The 21918-nt window shown below is 42.7% G+C and overlaps 1 protein-coding gene across 1 annotated transcript in view; it reads right to left on the bottom strand.

Moving 5' to 3' along the window:
- Positions 1-21918, bottom strand: part of LOC135721241 (uncharacterized) — a 101231-nt gene that overhangs the window by 65770 nt on the left and 13543 nt on the right. Inside the window, exons 3-4 of the mRNA XM_065243432.2 lie at positions 2989-3315; positions 1694-1996 (exon numbers count right to left, since the gene is read on the bottom strand). Coding sequence (XP_065099504.1) covers positions 1694-1996; positions 2989-3315 — 630 coding nt within the window. The remainder of the gene's footprint in view (positions 1-1693; positions 1997-2988; positions 3316-21918) is intronic.

Here is a 21918-nt window from a genome sequence, read left to right as displayed (position 1 = left end):
AACTGATTCCAGAGCTACTTTGACATTTCTGAAAAATATGCTAATTTCTTTTTAAACCTTTGGACCAACACTCAGAAATAAGTACAAAAGTTGTCAAGGGGACAGTACCCTTTCAAAAAGGTACACCTTTTGTACCTAAAAAGTACATATTAGTACTTCAAAGGTACATATTGGCAGTTCAAAGATCCATATTTGTACCTAAATGGTACATATTAGGACCTTTTTTAAAGGGTACTGCCCCAGTGACAGCTTTGTACCTGTATTTTTGACAGTGTACTTTTTGACTTTTCCTCGATACTTTTTGACTTGATGTTACTCTTAGTCACTTTGGATAAAAGTGTCTGCCAAGTATAAAAATACACATACAGTACACACAGTGTTCCTGTAAAACTGATCTAATTTGTGTTTCTTACTATTATTATGTGAAAAACTGGTAAAACTGTTCTCAAATAAAATAAATGTTATATATTATTTTCATTACTACTTTTATTATTTTACAAAAAGACACTAAGGGGTTGTGCACACCAAAACTTTTAAATGCGGCTGAAAACGCCTGGAAAACGCCGAATTCCAGCTGTTTTTCAGCTGAGTGTCAGTTTTCCTAAGCTAAGCGCTTTAGTAGCTCTGATACATCAGCTGTGAGCCGGTTGGTTGCTGTGATACTTGTCCCGCCCCTCCTCCACTGTGATTGGACGGCCGCGTGAGAACTGACATTGAACTATGCCTTTAAGCGAAAATACATAAAATGTGAAATTTGTGAATATTTAAATAAAGCGTTTAACTTCAGAAAAATAAAATCAAGTGAGAAAAAGCTTGACTTTTCCATTTTCTGTATTTTTATTAACTTCTCCATCTCACTCGTCTTTTTCTCAACTTACTCCATCTCACTTGTCTGTTTCTCTCCCTTTCTGTGCCGGAGAAAGTTGATAAAAAGACGAGTAAATAAGCTATACAATTGGTGTGTGTCTGTTTCAGAAGGAATCAGGAAGCTATAAAAGTGCATTCGACAAAGTCTCCTTCAGCTTTTTGTACATTGAAGGATTGCTGGGCAATTTGTCATTAAGATGAAAGAACCTACAACATTTCTAAAATGAAATAAGAGTTTTCACATATCGACTTTTTACCCTTTTGTGAGCCAGTGTTGGCATGTGTTATGTCCTTTACTGTTTCGATCCCAAGCTTGTACCATAGCAAAATTATTTCTGTGCAAAAAATAATGTTAACAAAGTACCTGCTTACCAGTAAACATCCAATAAACATCCTATCGTTTTCTCCATTTTACAGCTATATAGCTCATACAACTACTAAGACAGCGTCACTACGTCACAATGAGACTAAACGGTGTAATTCAAAACTCGTCACTGCCGGGAACTTTATTCTACTAACACTCATTGTTTTGGGCCAGCTGTAAATTGTATGTTTTTTTTTTGTTCAATGAATAAGAATTTATTTAAAAAATCCAGGACAACAACAAGATGTTCCAGGACATTTTATTCTTTCTCACATTTTCCAAGTGTTTTTCAGGACCAAAAATATCAATTTTCCAGGTTTTCTAGAACGTGTGAAAACCCTGTGTATGTTTAACATGTTATATCAGTGTAAAAGTGTTTAATGTAGAAATGTTAATATTGCTCTAATATAAATGAGATCTGATGTAAATTCTTGATTATACTGAAAGACAAAAGTTACTCACCACTGACATTAACTCTGAATCTCCTCTGAATGGTTCGTCTACTGCTACTCATCTTCAGTTCATAATCTCCAGCATCTTCATTTCTGATATCTTTGATGGTGAAATCTCCGGTCTGGTCATTCAGCTTCATTCTTTCTCTGAATCGCTTCTCTAGAGTGAACTGTTCGTTCTGTTTATTTGCTTCAGCAATCCTGTCATCACACCCAAATATCAACAGTATCTGATAATAGGTTTTAATGTCAGGAACATCAGTGTTTATTGTGACAGGATCACCCTTCCACACCGACACTGGCTTCACTTCACCTGTATTAAACACAGAGATTAAACAATTATAACACTGTCAGTCATTTTCATTATATTTTTATCATCTAACTGAGATCATTGATATCTAATACACTTCATTTACAGCTCTTCAGATTTATATCTCCAGCAACATCATAAAAACACTGGTCAGCAATCAGCATACTAAACACAGAACAATGTTTAATGAACTGAAAACAACTGGACAGAGACACACTGTACTGCGATTCATCTACTATTCACAGACACAATCCAACAAACTATTTAGTAAGAAACAAGCAAAAATAGATTATCAAATCTTGTATATGAGCATAGAGTAACAATATAAGACATTTAATTTGATCTAAACTTGTGAATGATATCGTACTGTACATTATTACATCTATTACATGGATATGATATCTGGAGGTTTCATGAAATTTATGGTGTTAATGATTAATCAATTGAGAATTTTAATGAAAAATAATAAAATTCCTTTATATTTACCATATTAAAAGTGTAATGAAAATCATTTTATTTGACACAAAGTGGGTTTCCCCTCATGACTAAACTATGGGTGTTTTTTAACATATAGTTAATTTTAAAAGAACTAATCAGAATTCACTTAAAGTTAGGGGTGCATGATAAATCGCATGAGATTGTCATGTGCATCTCATCAGTAAAGCCGGTTCCTTGAGTAGTAAATCGCCATCAGCTGCTTTCAGATAGAGTGGCATTTACTACACAGAGCCGTAGTTCATTGACAATCGGGGCTATTTCGCATTAATTATCACAGACATAATGCCTGCAATATGAAAATAAAATAAAAATACTCAAATTCAGTACATACCATTATAGTATAACATTCCGGATGCACCCATTTTTCTTAGAATTTAAAATTTTATTCAGCATATAATACATTACATTACTAATTAAACTAAGTTTATATTAGAATTGTTTATAGAATGATAATCTGAATAAGATCTGTATTATATTGAAAGATTTGTGTTACTCACCACTGACAGTAACTGTGAATGACTGATGTATGGTATAACTGCTGCTGGTGCTGCTGATCTCTACTTCATAAAGTCCAGAGAGATCCGTCCTGATGTTCTTGATTTGAAGAGATCCGGTCTGAACATCCGGCTGCAGTTTGTCTTTAAATTTCTTATCTTCTGATATTTCACTGGCTGATTTATTGAATTCAGCTATACGAATCCCTTGAAATCTCCACAGTATCTCATCATATTTCTTGATATCAGGAACATCAGCCAGTAGAGTAACAGAATCTCCATCCTTTACTAATACTGACTTTAGTTGATCTGATTCTGGGTTACTCACACCTGCAGACACAAACAGAGACAGTTAATAAACTCAACCTTTAACTAGTCCAGTCTTCAAGGATCTAAGGTAAGCAGGGTTTCCTGCAGAAAATTTGTTAGTAAGGGTGGTAGGGTTGGGCGGGGCCAAGGGGCGTGGTAATCAAAGGGGCAGGGTGTAAGGTCATGATAAAGGAGTGTAATGACTGTATAAATATTGCACATAAATAACGTGAGCAAGAGCGCTCAAAAATTATATCGAATCAACAGGCACGTGCAACCTAGCTAGCAGGTATCTCAAACAACAAAATCACCAGCCAAGTAAGGGATAATCCACAGCTAGCCATGCATTAAGTAATGCAGAGGGTCTTGTATCACACTAAAGGCGCTTATTTCCCGATAACTACTGGCTGACTCTACATTATCCTGCTTATTACACGGCTACTTGCCACATAAGAAAAAAAAACTGGACATGAATATGAATTTGAAACATTTTATTGGCATATTTGTTTTAATTTAACATTTTTATCCTTCCGCGAAACTTTGCACAGATGCATAAAATGATCGTAATACCTTATTAAGATCCTCTGCTTCATACTTGTCTGTCTCCATTTTTTCTCTTGTAGCCAGTCTTTGAGAAGTTTTAATGCCCATTCTGTATTTTTTTGTGTGTTGGCTTCGTAGCTGTCATGCTCTATTTTGTCAAGTTCAGTCTCAGTAAGCTCTCTGTGTCTTGTCGTTGTTCGTTCTTCTATCCACTGTTTAAATGTTTTGTTTTTTCCGTACATGTTAAAATTAATGTCAAAATGTTGTGGTTGTCAAGTGTTTGTCACAAGATGGCGCCAAACAGTAATCTTTATTGGCGCGGAGCGATTTAAATCGTACAAGTAGTACCGGCTATGCGTTATTACTTTGGAGCGGTTATTATTTGAAAAGAACGAACCTGCAAATGTCTCAACTGACCAATCAAAATCAAGCATTCCAGAGAGCCGTGTATTAAACGGTTTTAATGCATACCTTCCAGCCAATCAGAATTGAGTATTTAAACAGACCGTGGTATAACTTACTTTAAATTTGCAAGAACTATAGACTAATAAAATAACAGGCTTAAATAAACCCAAAACATAAGTCCACTTACCAGGGCTTGACATTAACTTTTTTGCTCAGCAGCCAAAGTGGCTAGTTGTTTTCAAAGTTACTAGCCACTCAGCATTTTCACTTGTCACAATTTTGTTGCTGGTAAAATACATTTTATGTGATTAAACTTGACTTTTGTATCTTAAAATGACTTTAATTCGAGCAAATTTACTTGATTTAGCTAGATTAGATACAGAATGACTTTGAAATGCAGACTGACCACCCAAATTAAGACAACATTTATTAGCTGGTATATACAGGTATATCAGTATAGATCATATCATATATTTAGGTGCATGAAAAACATTCTAGTAAGGCATCAATAGATTAACTTCTAATGAATATATTAAAAGTGGAGCGGGTGTAGAAGGTTAGCTGAAAAGATAAACACAAAAACCCTAGGCAAACACTTAAAATATTTATTAACAACAGCAGTAAATTGTATAGGCTTGATCGTGGTTATAAAAGTTATTTAAGACTTTTAATGGCAAATGTCGAGAGGGCATTATTGTTGCACAAAGTAGCCTTCATTAAAATGATGCGCAAACCTCTCCACTGGTGGGTTTCCTTTGATTTCGGACAAAACTGGGATGTGTGCATTCAGTTATGCGTTATGAATTTCTCTCCGCTCTTGCCCAGAGAGTGTGCATGCACTTTAAATCTCTTCAATCACTTCCATGCAATTGTTTTATCTTTCCCAAAGTGTACGTGTATGCGCTCAGACTGCGTTCCGTGCATTTGCAAATCCACCAGCTCTCTCTGGTAAAATTGTGGCACTTTTGGTCCGCATCGCGAGCCTCCGCTGATCGCGTCCGCGTCTCAACAAACGGTCTCAGTACGTTGCGCTGGGTGCAGGTTGTAGTTGTAGGTTCCTTCTAGTGTAGCATTGTGCATTGTTTATAATTTCGCAAAACTTTTAAGAAACTACAATAAAAATTATATTCAACCTGCCAAAGTGGCTAGTGGGCTTGGCTGTCTTACCCGCCAGAGCTGAAATTTCCCGCATTTGGCAGGTTGGCGGGTATTAATGTCAAGCCCTGCCACTTACAGTTCTCGCAGACACACGTTTTAACAACTGGCTATTCTCCAGACACTGACGGAGCACGTAAATCTCTCATTTCGGCCGTGTGGCGGGCATGCCCGCGGCACTTGACGGCCTTTTGTGCAGCAAATGCATTTATTTATTTATCTTGGACGACCTAGTTAAGCCGGTAGGGTTTCCCAGCAAAGACGGGCCGCCCGAACTGCAAAGTGCTGCGGGAAACCCTGATAAGGTTAAAAAGACTTTGCAGGGATCTCAAAATATTCCAAGGACCCCAAAATATGAGTAATGTTTTGCAAGGGACCTGTTTCTTAAGGGCCACTGATATTTTATGTATTACAACTAGGGCTGGGACAACGCGTCGACATAATCGACGACGTCGACGTAGCAAAATATGCGCGTCGATTCATCAGACCCAAAAAGACGGCGCCGTTGAACGACTTGCAAATCGGGCTTAAATCTGGCTTAAAATCATCTTCACAGCAAGTGTGAGCAGTGCGTAAGCGGCGCATGTTTTTTCAGCGCCCATGTTAACAAGCATGCACCCTGCCGCATGAGGAGCGCGAGCTCGCGGCTCGGTAGCAACAGTGCTGCAATCGTGTCTGCGTGGGTTCTTACTTAATGGAGCCTATTTAGAAAAAGTGAGTGGCAGGTTTTTTTTTTAAGAAAAATAGCTTTTCTGCATTATCAGCAGTCAGCCTGTTTCTTTTTTCATCTATAATGTGTGACACTGAGCTAAAAAGCCTTTCACTTTCCACACTGCTACAGGGGGCTGAGAGGTATTTATGGGCCATTTTAGCCAAAGTGGAGAACCGGATTTTGTTGACACCCCAGTACTTTAGAGGACTGTCTTCACGAGGGCTTGGGGCCTCTCCGAGGTATGTGTCGAGCTCAATGGAAGCACCTGCCGCCAGCGGCTGTGCTGCCTGGGGCTGCTCCTTAGCGATTTCTTCAAATAGAGTGTCCAGACTGCTGCTAGTGCTGGCCTGGGCCCTGAGGAACAGTTTAGCAGGAGGTTCTGCAGCTTCTGCCTGACTCCCCTCTGCCTCAGCTCTGGACATCATCTGCAGCTCCTGCTTCAGGTCCAGCTTGGCCTCCGGAGCATTGTGGGAGAAGCAGCGATCTTTATACCTGAACAAAATTCATGAATGTATTAATATGTGGAAAAATAGGACAGATTTTAGTTTCCCCTAAACCACTGTCATAAATGCCAGCCATTTGGCTTTCTGGCAGTAATAAGGGAAATATATTTCATATTATATATATTGCATATATTTGTATTTGTGTATTTTAGTTACAAAAATATAATATAATATTTCAGATGGAAATTAATCTTACATTTAGTACTGTAGTTTATCATTGAATAGCACACAGACTTTACCTTGGGTCAAGTATGGTGGAGATGAAGTACAGTGGGTTGGTCTTGATGTCACTGAAGCGCTTCTTGACAGCTGCCAGTAAGGTTGCTTTCATTGTCTTGACGCCGTGATCCTCGTCTGTTTCTCTGTTTAGAAGTCTCACTAGCACAGTCACAGCTGGGATGACATCAGAGGCTAGTGCGTCGTAGCTGCTCCCTTTTTTAGTTAGTTCCTCAAAGGGGGCGAGGATGGCAACAGTCTTCTCCATAAGAGCCCATTGGTTAGCATTGAGAAAGTCAGGGAGTTCATGCTCGGACACATACACCCCCAGCACTCGCTATTGCTCAATGAGGGACTGGAGCATGTAATACGTGCTGTTCCAGCGCGTCTGTACGTCCTGCTGCAGTCTCTTTGTTGGCTGGTTGAGCTGTCCCTGAATGTCCTCGAGGCGGGAGTAGGCTAAGGCGGAATGTTTAAAATGCCCAACTATTTTCCGCCCCACTGCTATAGCATCAGCTATGCTCCTCTGTGCTAATAAGCCCTCGTGAACAGCCAGTTGGAGCGTGTGCGCGACACACGGCAGACTTGGGAGCCCTGCGTCATTCATGGCTTTAATCATGTTTTTGGCGTTGTCACGAAGCACAACATGTACTGATGTTTTAGGTATACCCCATGTCTGGAGCATTTCCTCAAACACATGCGCTATAGCCTGGCTGGTGTGCGAGCCGCGGAATTGTTTCGCATGTAATATGGCTCGTTGCGGTGTGAAACTCTCGTCTATCCACTGGGAGGTTAGGCTAATTAGCGACACAGGGCTAACACTGCTTGTTCAAATATCCGTGGTGAAACTAAACGCAGACGAAGCTTGCAGTAGGCTGTGGATATGTTTCTTCACGGAGTCTTGTAGTTTAGGCAGCTCCGTGTCAGTCATGAAGCTGCGGCTTGAGACATCATATCTGGGCTCCAGAACATGGAGGAGACGCAGGAATCCCACATTTTCTACCTCCGAGAGTGGCTGGTCACTCAATGCAATGTACTCGATAATTGCCTGTGTTATTTTAACAGCACGTGGATTGTCTCTGGACATTTTCTCACGTCTTGCAAGAGTTTGCTGCAGCGTGGGTTGTGTTGGTTTAGAGGCGTGGGTAAACTCTTTGTACTCGTTGTCGTGTTGGGATTTTAGGTGCTTGATTAAATTACTTGTGTTAAGTGCGCTACCTTTTGAGCCTCCTCTGGACAATTTCTCTGAGCATAATTTGCAGTCCGCCTTTGTTTTGTCGTCTTCATTCACTTTGAAATAGTTCCACACGGCTGACATTGTCTCGTCTCGCCTCACCTTCTCCTCACTCTGAGCTGCAGGCGGGGCCCGGGGGCGGGCACTCGGCGCCTGTGATTAACCCCTTACACGCCGCACAAACAAAGACATTTCTCGACCGTGGTATCGGTCCCCGGTATCGGATGACTTTTAAAGAGTACTTTAAAAAATGTGTTATCGAGGCCGATACCAGATACTGGTATCGGTATCGACGCATCCCTACATTCAGATATGTAAATCAACATGTATAAATTGCTATTAGTTAATTAATGGGGAGATAATCGATAATCGAATCGAAGTCGAATCGGACTGATAAAATGAATCGTTAGATTAATAGATGCATCGAAAAAAGAATCGCTAGATTAATCGTTTAAAAAATAATCGTTTATCCCAGCCCTAATTACAACCCTATACTGTGTTAGACAGACAGTAATTGTAAGAGTGTTCCGATTGATCGAGTGCTTATCATTATCAGCCGATAAACATTTAGAGAAGTTTGACTGGTAGTCTCTATAAAGACCAATCAGTAGAGATGATCAGATGAAGCAAAACTCACGAGACTCGCTGTTAAGCTAGATGTGTTAAGCTAGATAAATGTCAATGACATTTATATTGTATAACAAAAAGCACACTAAACATTTTCCAATCTTGTCAGATATTTGAAAGTTAGTCATGCAAAGGAATATGAAAAGTTTTCAAAATTAGTGGCAAGCAGAGGTGGAAAGAACAACAAAATAAATCCAATTTTGCAATTCCAATCCAAACTAGACTTATTACAACTGTAGTTGTTAATACAAAAGCTGTATTATTAATAACAAATTGACGTCATCCATATATTCCTTTAATTATTAAAAGTCCCTGTCACTCTCTAAGGTTATATTCAGTGGTGTCAAAGTATTCACATTCATTACTGAAGTTGAAGTATATATACTAGGGTTTAAAAAGACATCTGTAGAAGGCTTTTTACTCAAGTAAAAGTGTAAAAGTACTGGTTTCAAAACTACTTAAAGTATAAAAGTAAAAGTAATGTAAGGAAAAAAATGCAATTAAGGACAAAAGCTTAGCAGGGCTCCAGACTAACTTTTTTCAATAGGAGCACAGTGGCCCCCAACTGAAAATTTTAGGGGCGCAACCAGAAAATTTAGGGGCACATAATACCGTAAATCAACATGCTAACCAAATGTTCTCATTTCTACTAAGTAATGCACTGTATTACTAATAAATACTTTGATGATAGTTGCAGAAAGCACAATGTGCTGTTTTAAATTCAGTGTCACATCACAAAAAAAGTGAATTTACTGGTCGCACATGTGCGACTGGATGCAAAATTTAGTGGCACACTCTCAAATTTTGGTTGCAAAATGCCACCATTTGGTGGCAGTCTGGAGCCCTGCTTAGGGTGCGCTGCAGGGGCCTATTCTGCCCTACAAAACAAAAAGGCACCAATTGCATTTTTGGTCAAAAATGAGTTATTATCATTTTCATGACATTCAAGGCATCCTTTGTTATGTGACAAAACATCTTAACTCAAATGTGTGTCGTTTTGGAGAAAAATGGTAGTTATATACAGTAACTGCAAAAAGCCCTAGAGAAACAAAGCATGAGTACAGTAACATCCATTACGGTATTCTTGTTATGTTTTACCTAACAAAAAATAACCTTGTTGCTGCACAGTAAAGTTACTGTTTCCATGGTGAACACACACAGCTGATTTCGCGGCATTCTCACGGGACAGTTTTGACATAGGTGATTTCACCCTTCTAACTTTACACGCATTTTGTTTGAGATGGCACAAAGCCGGGGATAGAAGTGGTAGAATTGGAGTTTAACTTTCCCTTTTCTATACGTTATATTATTAAAGGAATAGTCTACCCTTTTCCCATATTAAACCATGTTATTACCTCAACTTAGACAAATCAATACAAATCTATCTTTTATCAATGCGTGCACTGTACAGCGCGTCGTGAATGTGTTAGCATTAGGGATGGGCATGATTAATCGACAATCGATAATTGATCGTTAAGAATTTAGTCGATGACGTTAATTTGTTATTGATTAATCGAATACTTTTTTTATCTAATGCAGGTTGCGTTGCCTAGCGTAGCGTGTGTCTTGAAGCAATTAAATGAATTTCACTGTGTGGCAGCAATTCAACATTTTACCACCAGGGTGCAATATTTGACACCATACTCCGTTATCTGTGACCTTCCGTTTTGATTTCAAAAAAATAATCATGAAGAGGTCATGATTTTTTTGAACAAATGAGGTCTCTGTTTAAGAATGTGGCTCGCAGCTGCTTTAGAGCGCCGCATATTCAAGCGCATAATATGGTCCGTTTGTCTAACTAAATGTAGTTTAACTGTTTGCCACAAGTTGATCTTGTAATAAAGGTCTCATGGAGGAAAACAAGCTGTATTTTTGTATTCAACATTTTTGAATTATAAGTTAAATAATTATTATTTATTATAAAAAATTAATGATTAATCGATAGTCGATCGTTAATTCTCCCGACAATCGACTAAAAAAATGTAATCGAATGCCCATCCCTAGTTAGCATTTAGCCTAGACCCATTCATTCCTATGGTACCAAACAGGGAAGCCACCAAACACTTCCTGTTACTGTTACATGAGGAGTAATACCAGTAAGTATGGTGCCACAAAATAAAACTTTTTTTGGTACCATAGGAATGAATGGGGCTAGGCTAAATGCTAACAAATTCACAACGCGCTTTACAGTGCACGCATTGAAAAAAGATAGGTATGTATTAATTAGTCTAGGTTGAGGTAATAACATAGTTTAATATGGCAAAAGGGTAGACTATTCCTTTAATACGCTCGATTGTAAAGTTTATTCATAGCCGCTGTATTTTGCTACTTATTCTTATTATTTATACTTATTGTTGTCTGTCGATTTTTCTTTTTTTTCCTGCTTTTATTAATGTAAAGCTGCTTTGAAACAATTACCAATTGTGAAAAGCGGTATATAAATAAAATTGAATTGAATTAATTGCTCCAAAGAAAAGTTGTTTTGCAGTGCTTTAACAATAATGTGATTTGTAGGTATAGCAGATATTACATTACAGATACAGAAACACCCAGGGGCGGATCTACCGGGGTGGCAGTTGCCACCCTAAATAAAAGCATTGCCACCCCAGCGCTGGTATCCTAATATATCTAATATATACCCAAGTAGGCTCTTTTAACCAGAAAGGCAATGGAGTTTTTCTCTGCGTGTGTTTAGGGATGGGAGACACATATCTGACGATGATTGGTGTGTGTGTCTTAGAGGGGGTGGGACAACCACATAGCTGATGATGATTGGCTTAATTTCCATCGTTAGCCAACCAGAGGCAGCAGAGTTCATACACAAGCATGAACAGTCAGTCCCAGCAGAAAGTCGTTTACAGTATAAAAAAAGTCTGCGCACTCTTGCCAACTTGGTGACTTTGTCGCTAGATTAAGAAACTTTTTAGACCCCTTTAGCGACTATATTAAAAAAGCGACACGGACAAATCTAGCGATCTTTTCTGGCGTGGTTAGAGACTTTTGGAAACTGCCGTGAAAGGATGCATCGCCCCATCCAAGGCACTCACATGCAGCTCGGTTCTCGCGCTGCAGTCCATCCCTTATCCGAGTCGCACAAACCCGCAACAACAGAGCGATGACAAGTACAACGATCTCAAAATAAAGGTAGCGGACGCAAGCACAAAGTATAAAAAGCACAAACGTTACTTTTCCATCGTTGCGGTGAAAGGCAAGAATGTTTATGAACGTGCAACTTATGCCCATGAAGAAAGAGTCTCTTCACGTCTGTAGTGAGTAATTCTGATCTAATAAAGTACCTCACATCATCACATGCTGCCAAAACAAATACTCTTTAGTGTCTTAAAGTGATTAAGTTGAGCATCACATCAGCAAATCAGAGTACTGAATACGATCATATTTTTACGATAAATGTTGCTTCAGGATAAATACAAAAATTAAACTGTGATTGTTTAATATTGCCTGAGGTAACGGTAGTTGCTTGGTAGTTATAACTGAACTGCAGGTTTGTGTAAGCAGTAAATATCTTTTAAGCAGTTCTTTCTAGCCCGTCATGTCCTGTTAGCTGCAGCAATCAAAATATTCCATACATGCATATGAAATCACTCGTTATGATATAGTCTAATGTTTTTATTTGTCTTCATTAAGGAGACAAAACTATTCAGTGTTGTGTATGTTTAGAAAGCTTGAAAGAACTTAATGTTGCATTTTCCAGGATACTATGAAAAGAAAGGCTGATATCCATTTTTTTAACCAAAAAGAATAGAAAAATCAAATACTATGGGAGTGGAAGGTACAATAAAACAGAAAATATGTTGTGGAAGGGAGAGGAGTAGATGAAGTCATGAAAGAAAGAAACATAGAAATGGATGGTGAAGAGCTAAAAGAACTGAAAAAACAGAAACAATCCATCATGAAGTGAGTGAAAGGATTAAAGAAGAGGATTATGAGAGAAAGAGATGTGTGCTTTTCAAATATGTTTTGCATTAATATAAACTAGGCAAACAGTCCGTGTTTTTAGATAATGGTAAGCTGTATGTATTAACTTAGTATTAAGACAAAGGGTGCTACAGTAGAGATGCTAAAGGTAGCTGCTTGGGTACTTATAGGAACATTTGTTGTTGCATTTTTTTATGTTATAAAAATTTGAGGTCCAGTGTATACACCGAATATAGTATATACAGTATATAATTTCTTGTATCCACGACAACCATGCAAGGATGCTTACTTCATTGCCACCCCTCCTAGTTCTCATGCCACCCCTTGCCACCCCAAAAATAATTTTCTAGATCCGCCTATGGAAACACCCCCAGACACACATTACATTTACATTACATTACATTTAGTCATTTAGCAGACGCTTTTGTCCAAAGCGACTTATAAGTGAGGTAAACAATAGAAGCAATTATAGCAACACAAGAACAGCAATACATAAGTGCACTGGAAATAGTCTCATCAAGTCCAACACAATAAACATAGTCAAGGGGTTGTTAGTTTTTTTTTATAGAGAAAGAGATAAAGAGAAAGGTAACTAAAGAAAGATAGTAAGTCCGTTGTTGGATGTGAGGTAATGGCAGAAGAGATGGGTTTTTAGCAGAGTCTTAAAGACAGCTACAGTGTCAGCAGATCGCGTCACGACCGGCAGATCATTCCACAGTTGTGGAACAGCTCCTGAGAAGGTACGCACTAGTGATTTTTTCCCTTTTTGAGATGGCACCACAAGCCGTCGCTCGGTGGCAGGACGCAGGGATCAAGAGGGTACATAAGGCTCTATAAGTAAGTGAAGGTAAGGGGGTGCTGACCCAGTGGTGGTTTAAAGGCCAGGAGCAGAGCCTTAAATTTGATGCGAGCTGCTATAGGAAGCCAGTGTAACTTGACAAAGAGAGGAGTGACATGCGCCCTCTTTGGCTCATTGAAGACCACTCTTGCCGCTGCGTTCTGAATCATCTGTAGGGGTTTGGTCGTGCAGGCTGGAAGTCCTGCCAGTAGCGCATTGCAGTAGTCCAGCCTGGACAGGACAAGAGCTTGGACCAGGACCTGCGTAGCATGCTCATATAGGAAAGGTCTAATTTTCCTAATTTTGTCGAGGATGAATCTACAAGAGCGAGCGGTGCTGGCAACATGCTCCGTGAAGCTAAGCCGATCTTCAATGACCACTCCCAGGTTTTTGGGCGTCCTGGAAGGCGTGATGGTCAAGGAACCTAGCTGAATGGAAAGGGCAGGACAGGTCAGGTTTGTGATCCGAGAGAATATAGTCACTTACTTCCATGTCCTCAATAGTAAAACCGTATGATAAAACCAGGTCCAATGTATGACCATGTATATGAGTTGGTTGATTGACAGCTTGATTAAGGCCCAAAGAGTCAATTAAACTTATAAAGTCTTTTGCCAGTCTGTTGTCCATACAACAGACGTGAATATTAAAATCACCCAGGATAAGCAGTCGATCAAATTTAGATAGCACACCTCCCATAAAATCGCCAAAGTCATTTAGGAACTCCTTGTTATGTTTTGGTGGTCTATATATGACTGCTTTTGCCATGGGAGTGTTTAGATCTAATACCAATAATTGCAGTTCAAACGACCCGTAAACGTCAGTCACTATTTGTCTGCAACTGAACTTCTCTTTAAAAATAGCGGCCAATCCTCCTCCTCGCCCAGTTAAACGTGGGGGGGGTTATGAAACTTGCATTCCTTTGGTAAAAGGTCCGAGAAAGGCGTAATTTCTCCACTCGTGATCCACGTCTCCGTAATAAACATAAAATCCAACCCACGCATATTAAAAAAATCATTTAATAAAAAAGTCTTGTTTCCCACTGACCTCGCGTTGATCAAGGCAATCTTCAATTTATCCATGCTCGGGTTGCTAGTTTGCGATACCCGTGCCAATGGTCTAATGTTTCCCAATCTCACACCACCGCAGTGCAGGCGAGGCGGACGGTATACTTGCTGTAGTCTCGCCAAATTTGGAAAAGTCTGCGTATTCCACGCATATGATGGTTCCAATGAGCGTCGTCTAATAAAGATGCAATGCTCCATTTTGCCCATATATAGACTCCGTAGGGTGTGGTGATCCCCGTTTTTCGTCAGGGCAAGCTTGATTTTAACTGCAAAACCGCCTCTCTTTCCTCTTCGCCTCCACCATTTTCTTCCAACCGGCAGACAAGACTCGCGACGCAGATGCCAAGGTACAGACGCCAATAGTGGCGGCGGAGTACTCCACGCGCCGAATTGCGTATGAGATTGTTCATCGACCAGGTGTCTGATATTCAATAAAGTTTGCCGATCATACGCTAATAAAGGTAATACACTGTTACTTAAAGCAAAGCTAGTGTAGAAAATCCCAGGGCTAAAAAAATGTCACAAAGCACGATAAAACAAGTAAACTAAAGAAAGACTGACGGCCTGCCAAACACAACGGCGCCATCTTGACGGAGAGATGGCCTGAAGAAGATGGGTGGGTATGGGATCTAGCGTGCAGGTAGTCGGATGGCTAGAGGTCAAGACCTTGGAAACATCTGCTTCAGATAGGAGAGAGAAGGAGGGGAGGGAGCATGTCTCAGAGGTTTGAGCATGCGCAAGAAGCGGTGGCTCGGAGAACTGACTGCTAATAGTTTTCGTTTTCTTCACAAAGAAGGAAGCAAAATCATCAGCCGTTAGATCCAATGAAGGTGGAGGGGCAGGGGGACAAAGAAGGAAAGAGAAGGTTTTGAAGAGAGTATGAGAGTCAGGTGAGTTGTTAATCTTTGAATGGTAGTATAGGGTCTTAGCAGAAGAGACATCCTTGGAGAAGGAGGCAAGAAGAGACTGATAGAGACAGAGGTCAGAAGGGTCATTCGATCTGCCCCACTTCCTCTCTGCAGCCCTGAGTGTAGAGCGATGCTCACGGAGAACCTCAGTTAGCCAAGGAGCAGGTGGTGTGACCCGGGCCAGTCCAGATGTCAGAGGCCATAACGTGTCTAAGCAGGATGTAAGAATGGAACAAAGTGTGTCAGTGGCATTGTCAGTATCTAACAGAGAGAGTTGGCTGGGAGTGGGGAGCGTGGAAGCGATCGCAGAGGATAAGCGGGAGGGAGAGAGCGTGCGCAGGTTGCGCCAGAACGTGGCCAGTGGGGGATTGTATGGAGTGACAAGGGGAGTTAGGTTGAGCTCGAGAGTAATGAGGAAGTGATCAGATGCGTGTAGTGGGGTCACTCACACATAATAATGTGGTCCTATTCAAAGTAAATTGTCCCCATTTGGGCCTTGATACAGTTTAGCAATGTGAGACTTTAAGTAGCCATTTCAGCACCAGAACAGCTTTCCGGTGGAAAATATTAACCTAAAATGGTCAAATTAGGTTGGGCTTGGTATATCAACATTTAGGAAAACAAATGGTTCCAATAATTTCAAATACAGTGTATCTAACACACCCAGAGCCCAAGTTGTGGCAAAAAAGCTTTTGGAGAATCTGTAGTTCCTTACTGCCTTGGTATGGTGCCACATTTTTGGTAAGTAATACAAAGCAATAATACAGTAACTGCATAATAGGGGTAAAATATCAAATTTAATATGAACAAAAAAATAAGCGAATATAAAGTAACAAAACAGCCACATGTCCAATAATCTACCTACAACTAAAGGCCATAATGACTATAGTGTTATATTAAATTTGGGATGCACTTGGCTACCCGTTTCATTACAATGCAAATACATTAAAAAAAACATGTGTGTAGTGATGCGCGTTGGCTTGTTATGTTAATTAAGCCTATTCAGCCTTCCAGGCATAGGTGTCATTTACACTGGGGATGCCACTTTTTGAAATGGCTGATTTTGTCCCCACCACTTTTTGAAAGCATTTGGTTAAATTGTTCTGAAAAATCAAACAATACCTGTGCGACTTACACTGCAAAAATTACTTTCTTACTTAGTATTTTTGTCTTGTTTTCAGTAAAAATGTCTAAAAAAAATTCAATCAAGATGCTTTTTCTTGATGAGCAAAATGACCTAAGAAAATAAGTCTAGTTTTTAGACAAAAAAAATATACAATTTAAGGGAAATTGTGCTTAAAACAAGCAAAAATATCTGCCAATGGGGTGAGAAAAAAATCTAAAAATAAGATTTCTTTTTTCATAAACACTTAATTTAAGCAAAATTTTGTCACCCCATTGGCAGATATTTTTGCTTGTTTTAAGGAGGATGCGACTACTTTCCTTGACAGCCTGGGCTGAAATGGTAAACTTTCGCGAGTAATTGTGTGATATATGAACAAAATAGTTCACTGAGTGAAGTTGTATCATGTTGCTCGGAGCTTGGTAAGGTTTGTGTTTACCCTATGTTAAAAGATGTGAGTGGTGTTTGGAGGGGTACAGAAGTTGCCTACAGAAGAAAAGAGTAAGAATAGTTCTTCCTGCATGTTTGGTTTGTTTCCTTAAATAGTTTGAGTGTTTTTCTGGTATTTTGTTTTGTTTTTGTTTAAAGCTCAGATTTCTGAAAGATACACTTACAAGAATATATTTTATGTTTATCTTAATTAGGGCTCCACTGACTGTCTGTACAGCTTTTAACGTCTAGAGTGCTCAGAATTTGTACTTGAAATATTGGAGGAATCCATAATCCTGTAAAACGAAGAAAGATACTTACTTTTTTGAAAAAGGGAAATATAGAAATTGCTCTTTTACAAGAGACTCATTTAAGTGACATGGAACATTTAAAGTTACAAAAGGGTGTTTTTGGGCAGATATACTTTTCATCTTTTACATCTAGAAGTAGAGGGGTTGCTATTCTCATTAAACGTAATTTACCATTCAAAGTTCTAAACTGTATTAAAGATAGGAACAGTCGCTATGTTATCATTAAAGGTGTGTGAGAAGGTAGAACTATTCTTATACTAAATATGTATTATCACCCAGCTCACCCATCTGAATTTGTTACTAAAGTGTTTTTGGACATGATTGCCAGGCAGGGGGGATTTTAATTGTGTTATGAACCCTCTTGTAGATAGGTACCCACATAGCTCGGCATCTCTAACTGCTCAGGTGAGATCTCTTAAGAATATTTGTAATGATCTTGGTTTTGTAGATGTCTGGAGAATGTCTCGGTTACATATGTAACCCTCGTTCCCTGAAGGAAGAGAACGGAGACGTCACGTCGTGAGCAACGAATTGGGAACCGCTCTGCGGGTGACCTATCTACTTCGAGAAACTATGAAAACGCCAATGAACTTAGCATGCAGGTATTTGCATAATGCCGGCGCCGCCCCACCAGGTGCGTATATAAGCCGCAGACTATATTATTGCTGAGAAGCCGAGCAACAGTGCCCGGCCTGAAAACAGCAATGGAACAGCAAACTGTGGAGACGGGATGTGACGTCTCCGTTCCCTTACTTCAGGGAACGAGGGTTACATACGTAACAGAGACGTTCCCTTTCAGTTGGTCACTACGACGTCACGTCGTGACCGACAAATTGGGAATCCCTACCAAAACGCCACTGCAGCTGAACCCTTCCAGTGCCTGCAAAAGCCCTCCGCCCTCCACATAAGGGGCGGAACCTAAGGCGAAATGCAGAAGGCCAGTCACTACCTGTTCCCTAACCCACGATAGTGAATCAGCGAACTGGGGAACCGTCTAAACTGAGCGGAGCTAGAACACTGCGGAAGCCACCCCCTAAGAAGGTTGAATGGATGACATAAAAATAAAACAACAGACAGGTTGCTCATAAGAAGTCTCTGAACAATACATGGTATGCAGACAGATGCAGAGCAGGCTCTGCTAAGGAAAAACGTGGAGGATTAGAACCCCACGGACTATACACACAAATGAACCCCACGTAGGGGACAAATGTGGGCGTCTAGCCTACACAGGTTTACAGAGAATACATCAGTGATAGGCTGACAACGGATGCTCCGCAACATCGGCTATCAGGGCGGTGGAAGAGAGCCAAAAACTGTTTTTGTGACTTTTTGCCTCGACGGCCTTCCATAATGGTGCAAATGTGCAGCACCAAAATAGAGGCTCCAAGCTGACACACGAGCCGACCCTTGGTGTTCTTAACTAGTTAACAGAAAGAACCTGAGTGGATACCGGCTCGACACGAACACTATGACTCCAAGTGAGGAGGTGACGGGCGAGATGCGACAGGTGACGCGAGCGTAAACCGCTTGAGGATTGATGTACGCAACGGTCGCAGTATTATCTGTGCGAACGAATACTTTTTTTCCCCCGAACTTGTTGCTGAAACGGACGAGCGCAAGATATACAGCCCACATTTCTCGGCAATTTATGTGCCAATGCAGCTGGGGTGCCGTCCAGACCCCCGAAGCCGCAAGCCCATCGTACGTGGCCCCCAACCCGTGTCCGAAGCATCTGTGCATACTATTGCATGCCTGGAGACCTGTCTCAGAGGCACACCAGCTCGGAGAAACGCACTGTCTGACCACGGAGTGAAAGTGCAACGGCACGCAGGTGTAATGACAACACTGTGAATGCCGCGCAGCCACGCTCTCCTCGGGACCCGGTCGTGAAGCCAATGCTGAATCGGTTGCATATGCAGCTGCCCGAGTGGTATCACAGCCGCAGCTGCTGCCATATGCCCCAGGAGCTTCTGAAATTGTTTCAGCGGGACCGCGCTCTTGAATGTATTCAGGCAAGTCAGAATCGACTGTACACGCGCTTCTGTTAAACGAGATGTCAAATCGACCTAGTCCAGTTCCATCCCGAGAAAAGAGATTCTCTGCACGGGGCAAAGCTTGCTCTTTTCCCAGTTGACCCGAAGACCCAAACGAGCGAGGTGTTCTAGAGTTAAATCTCTGTGATCGCACAGCGTCTGACGTGTTTGAGCTATTATGAGCCAATCGTCTTAATACGCGAGAATGCGAACACCTTTCTCTCTCAGGGGTTTTAAAGCTCCCTCCACTACTTTGGTGAATACACGGGGTGACAGAGAGAGCCCGAATGGGAGGACTTTGTACTGGTATGCTCGCCCCTCGAACGCAAAGCGGAGAAACGGCCTGTGCCGGGGGAGAATCGATACGTGGAAGTACGCGTCCTTCAGGTCGATAGATGCGAACCAATCGTTTGGACGAATGCATGGAAATATGTGCTTGGGCGTCAGCATCTTGAACGGCATTCTGTGAAGTGCACGGTTCAGCGAACGCAGGTCCAGGATTGGTCGCAAGCCGCCGCTTTTCTTGGGTACAATAAAGTAAGGGCTGTAAAACCCCGACCTCATCTCGGCTGGAGGGACCGGCTCGATAGCGTCCTTCGCCAATAGGACAGTGATCTCCGCACGGAGGACGTGCGCATTGGCAGCTCTCACCACAGTGAAACGAACGCCGGAGAATTTGGGGGGACGCCAGGCAAATTGGATCGCATAGCCGAGACGAATCGTGCGTAAAAGCCAACGAGACGGGCTGGGAAGCGGTTCCCACGCCCCCAGACACCGTGCGAGAGGGACTAAAGGCACGATTGGTGTACCCGCGGCGGGTGCAACGGAGGTCATCGCCGGTGTGTGCATTTTGGCCGCACCGACAGCAGTGTTGTGTATGGTAACACTCACCTGAGTCCGCTGCTGGGTGGGTGAGTAAGGGAGACTCTGCTGAAGACACCTCACGCCACTCGATGCACCCTCTGGCGAAGGGGGAGAAAGACGAAGGGTTATGAGCCCGTGATTGTCTCCTACCCCCTGAGAAGTTGGAGAGCGCGGAGGGGTTATGAGCCCGTGCGTTGCTCTCGTACTCCTCTGATGAGTCGGAGAACGAGGGGGGGTTATGAGCCCGCTCGTGTCTCCGGCGCTCATCTGAAGACCTAGAGATGGAAGTGGAATTAGCTCTTTCTGTGATTGTGTGGGTGCCGACTGAAAAGTCGGCGGAACAGAAAAATGAAACAAAGGATTCCCCAACCGGCCCTCCTCCAGTGGGGGAAGTGGTGCCTTCACAATCTCCCGAAAAGCGATCCCCTCCATCTCTAGGTCGCCCGTCTCAGGGCCGCTTCGATCTTCTCTTTCCTCCCTTCGAAGCGGGCTAAGCGGGCGGGGCGGGCGGCTGACGACCGGTTCCTTGCTTCTTAGAAGAGCCCCGGTGAGGAACAGAGGCGGTTGCCGCAGAACGCCCTCGGCGAGGAGCAGGCTGAGGTGCCGACGTGGACGGGGCAGGCGCAGGACGCTTCCGACGTGGCCTGATTTGAGCGATGGCCTCAGTCTGCTTCTTGGGCGCGGAGAATTGCTGCGCAAACTCCTCGACCGTCTCGCCGAACAGGCCGGTCTGGGAAACCGGAGCATTCAGGGGCCGGGTCTTATCAGCATCCTTCGTGTCCGCCAGACACAGCCAGAGATGGCGTTCCTGGACTACCAGGGTAGACATTGCAAGCCCGACGGCCCGTGCGATGACCTTGGTCGCACGAAGCGCCAGATCAGTAGCCGCACGTAGTTCAGAGAACTCCGCCGAGTCGTGACCTCCCGCGTGCAGGTCCCTCAGAACCTTAGCCTGGTGAACCTGCAGCAATGCCATGGCATGCAGGGCTGAAGCTGCCTCCCCACAGGCTTTGTAAGCAGCACCGGTCAACGCCGAAGACTGCTTACAGGTCCGTGAGGGGAGAGTAGGCTGGTCCCGCCAGGAGGAAGCGACGCCGGCCGGACACAACTGCATCGCAACCGGCCGCTCCACTGACGGGATACCAGTATACCCCCTGGCATCTCCACCCTCGAGGAGGGTGAGGGGTGAAGGCTGAAACGGCCAGTTTAGGGCAGAAAACGGGGTTTTCCACGACCGCGTCAGCTCTTCATGCACCTCGGGGAAGAAGGGCATTGGGGGCGAGGACTGAGAAGCCCTGGCACCCCCGAAGTACCAATCATCGAGGCGGGACGGTTCAGGTGGAGGAGGTTCAGTCCACTCCAAGCCAACCGCCGCCGCCGCCCGAGCGAGCATGGCTGCCATCTCGAGATCGAACGCAGGACCCGCAACCCTATCCGAAGGCGGGAGCGGGTCTGGATCGACGTCCGAGGCTGACAACCCCCCCTCCGACGTTACGGTGGACATCGTGTCCGGTGGAGGTTCGACAGAGCGCGAGGACACCGTAGAACACGGGCCACTTGTCTCCATCGGCACCTCCGCTGGCAACGGATCAGGGCGCTGGGAGCTACTGGACGAACCAGCAGACCGACCCAGCACCGTTATACGGAGGTCATCCTTTGAAAGTTTGGTAGCTGCGCCCTTAGCAGCACCAGACTTGGAAGGCGGGGGCCGTTGCTGGAGGAA

Source organism: Paramisgurnus dabryanus, chromosome 24 (genome assembly GCF_030506205.2).
Source record: "Paramisgurnus dabryanus chromosome 24, PD_genome_1.1, whole genome shotgun sequence".
NCBI lineage: Eukaryota > Metazoa > Chordata > Actinopteri > Cypriniformes > Cobitidae > Paramisgurnus > Paramisgurnus dabryanus.
The sequence above is the reverse complement of the archived record's forward strand: the minus strand, read 5'-3'. Positions and strand labels throughout refer to the sequence as shown.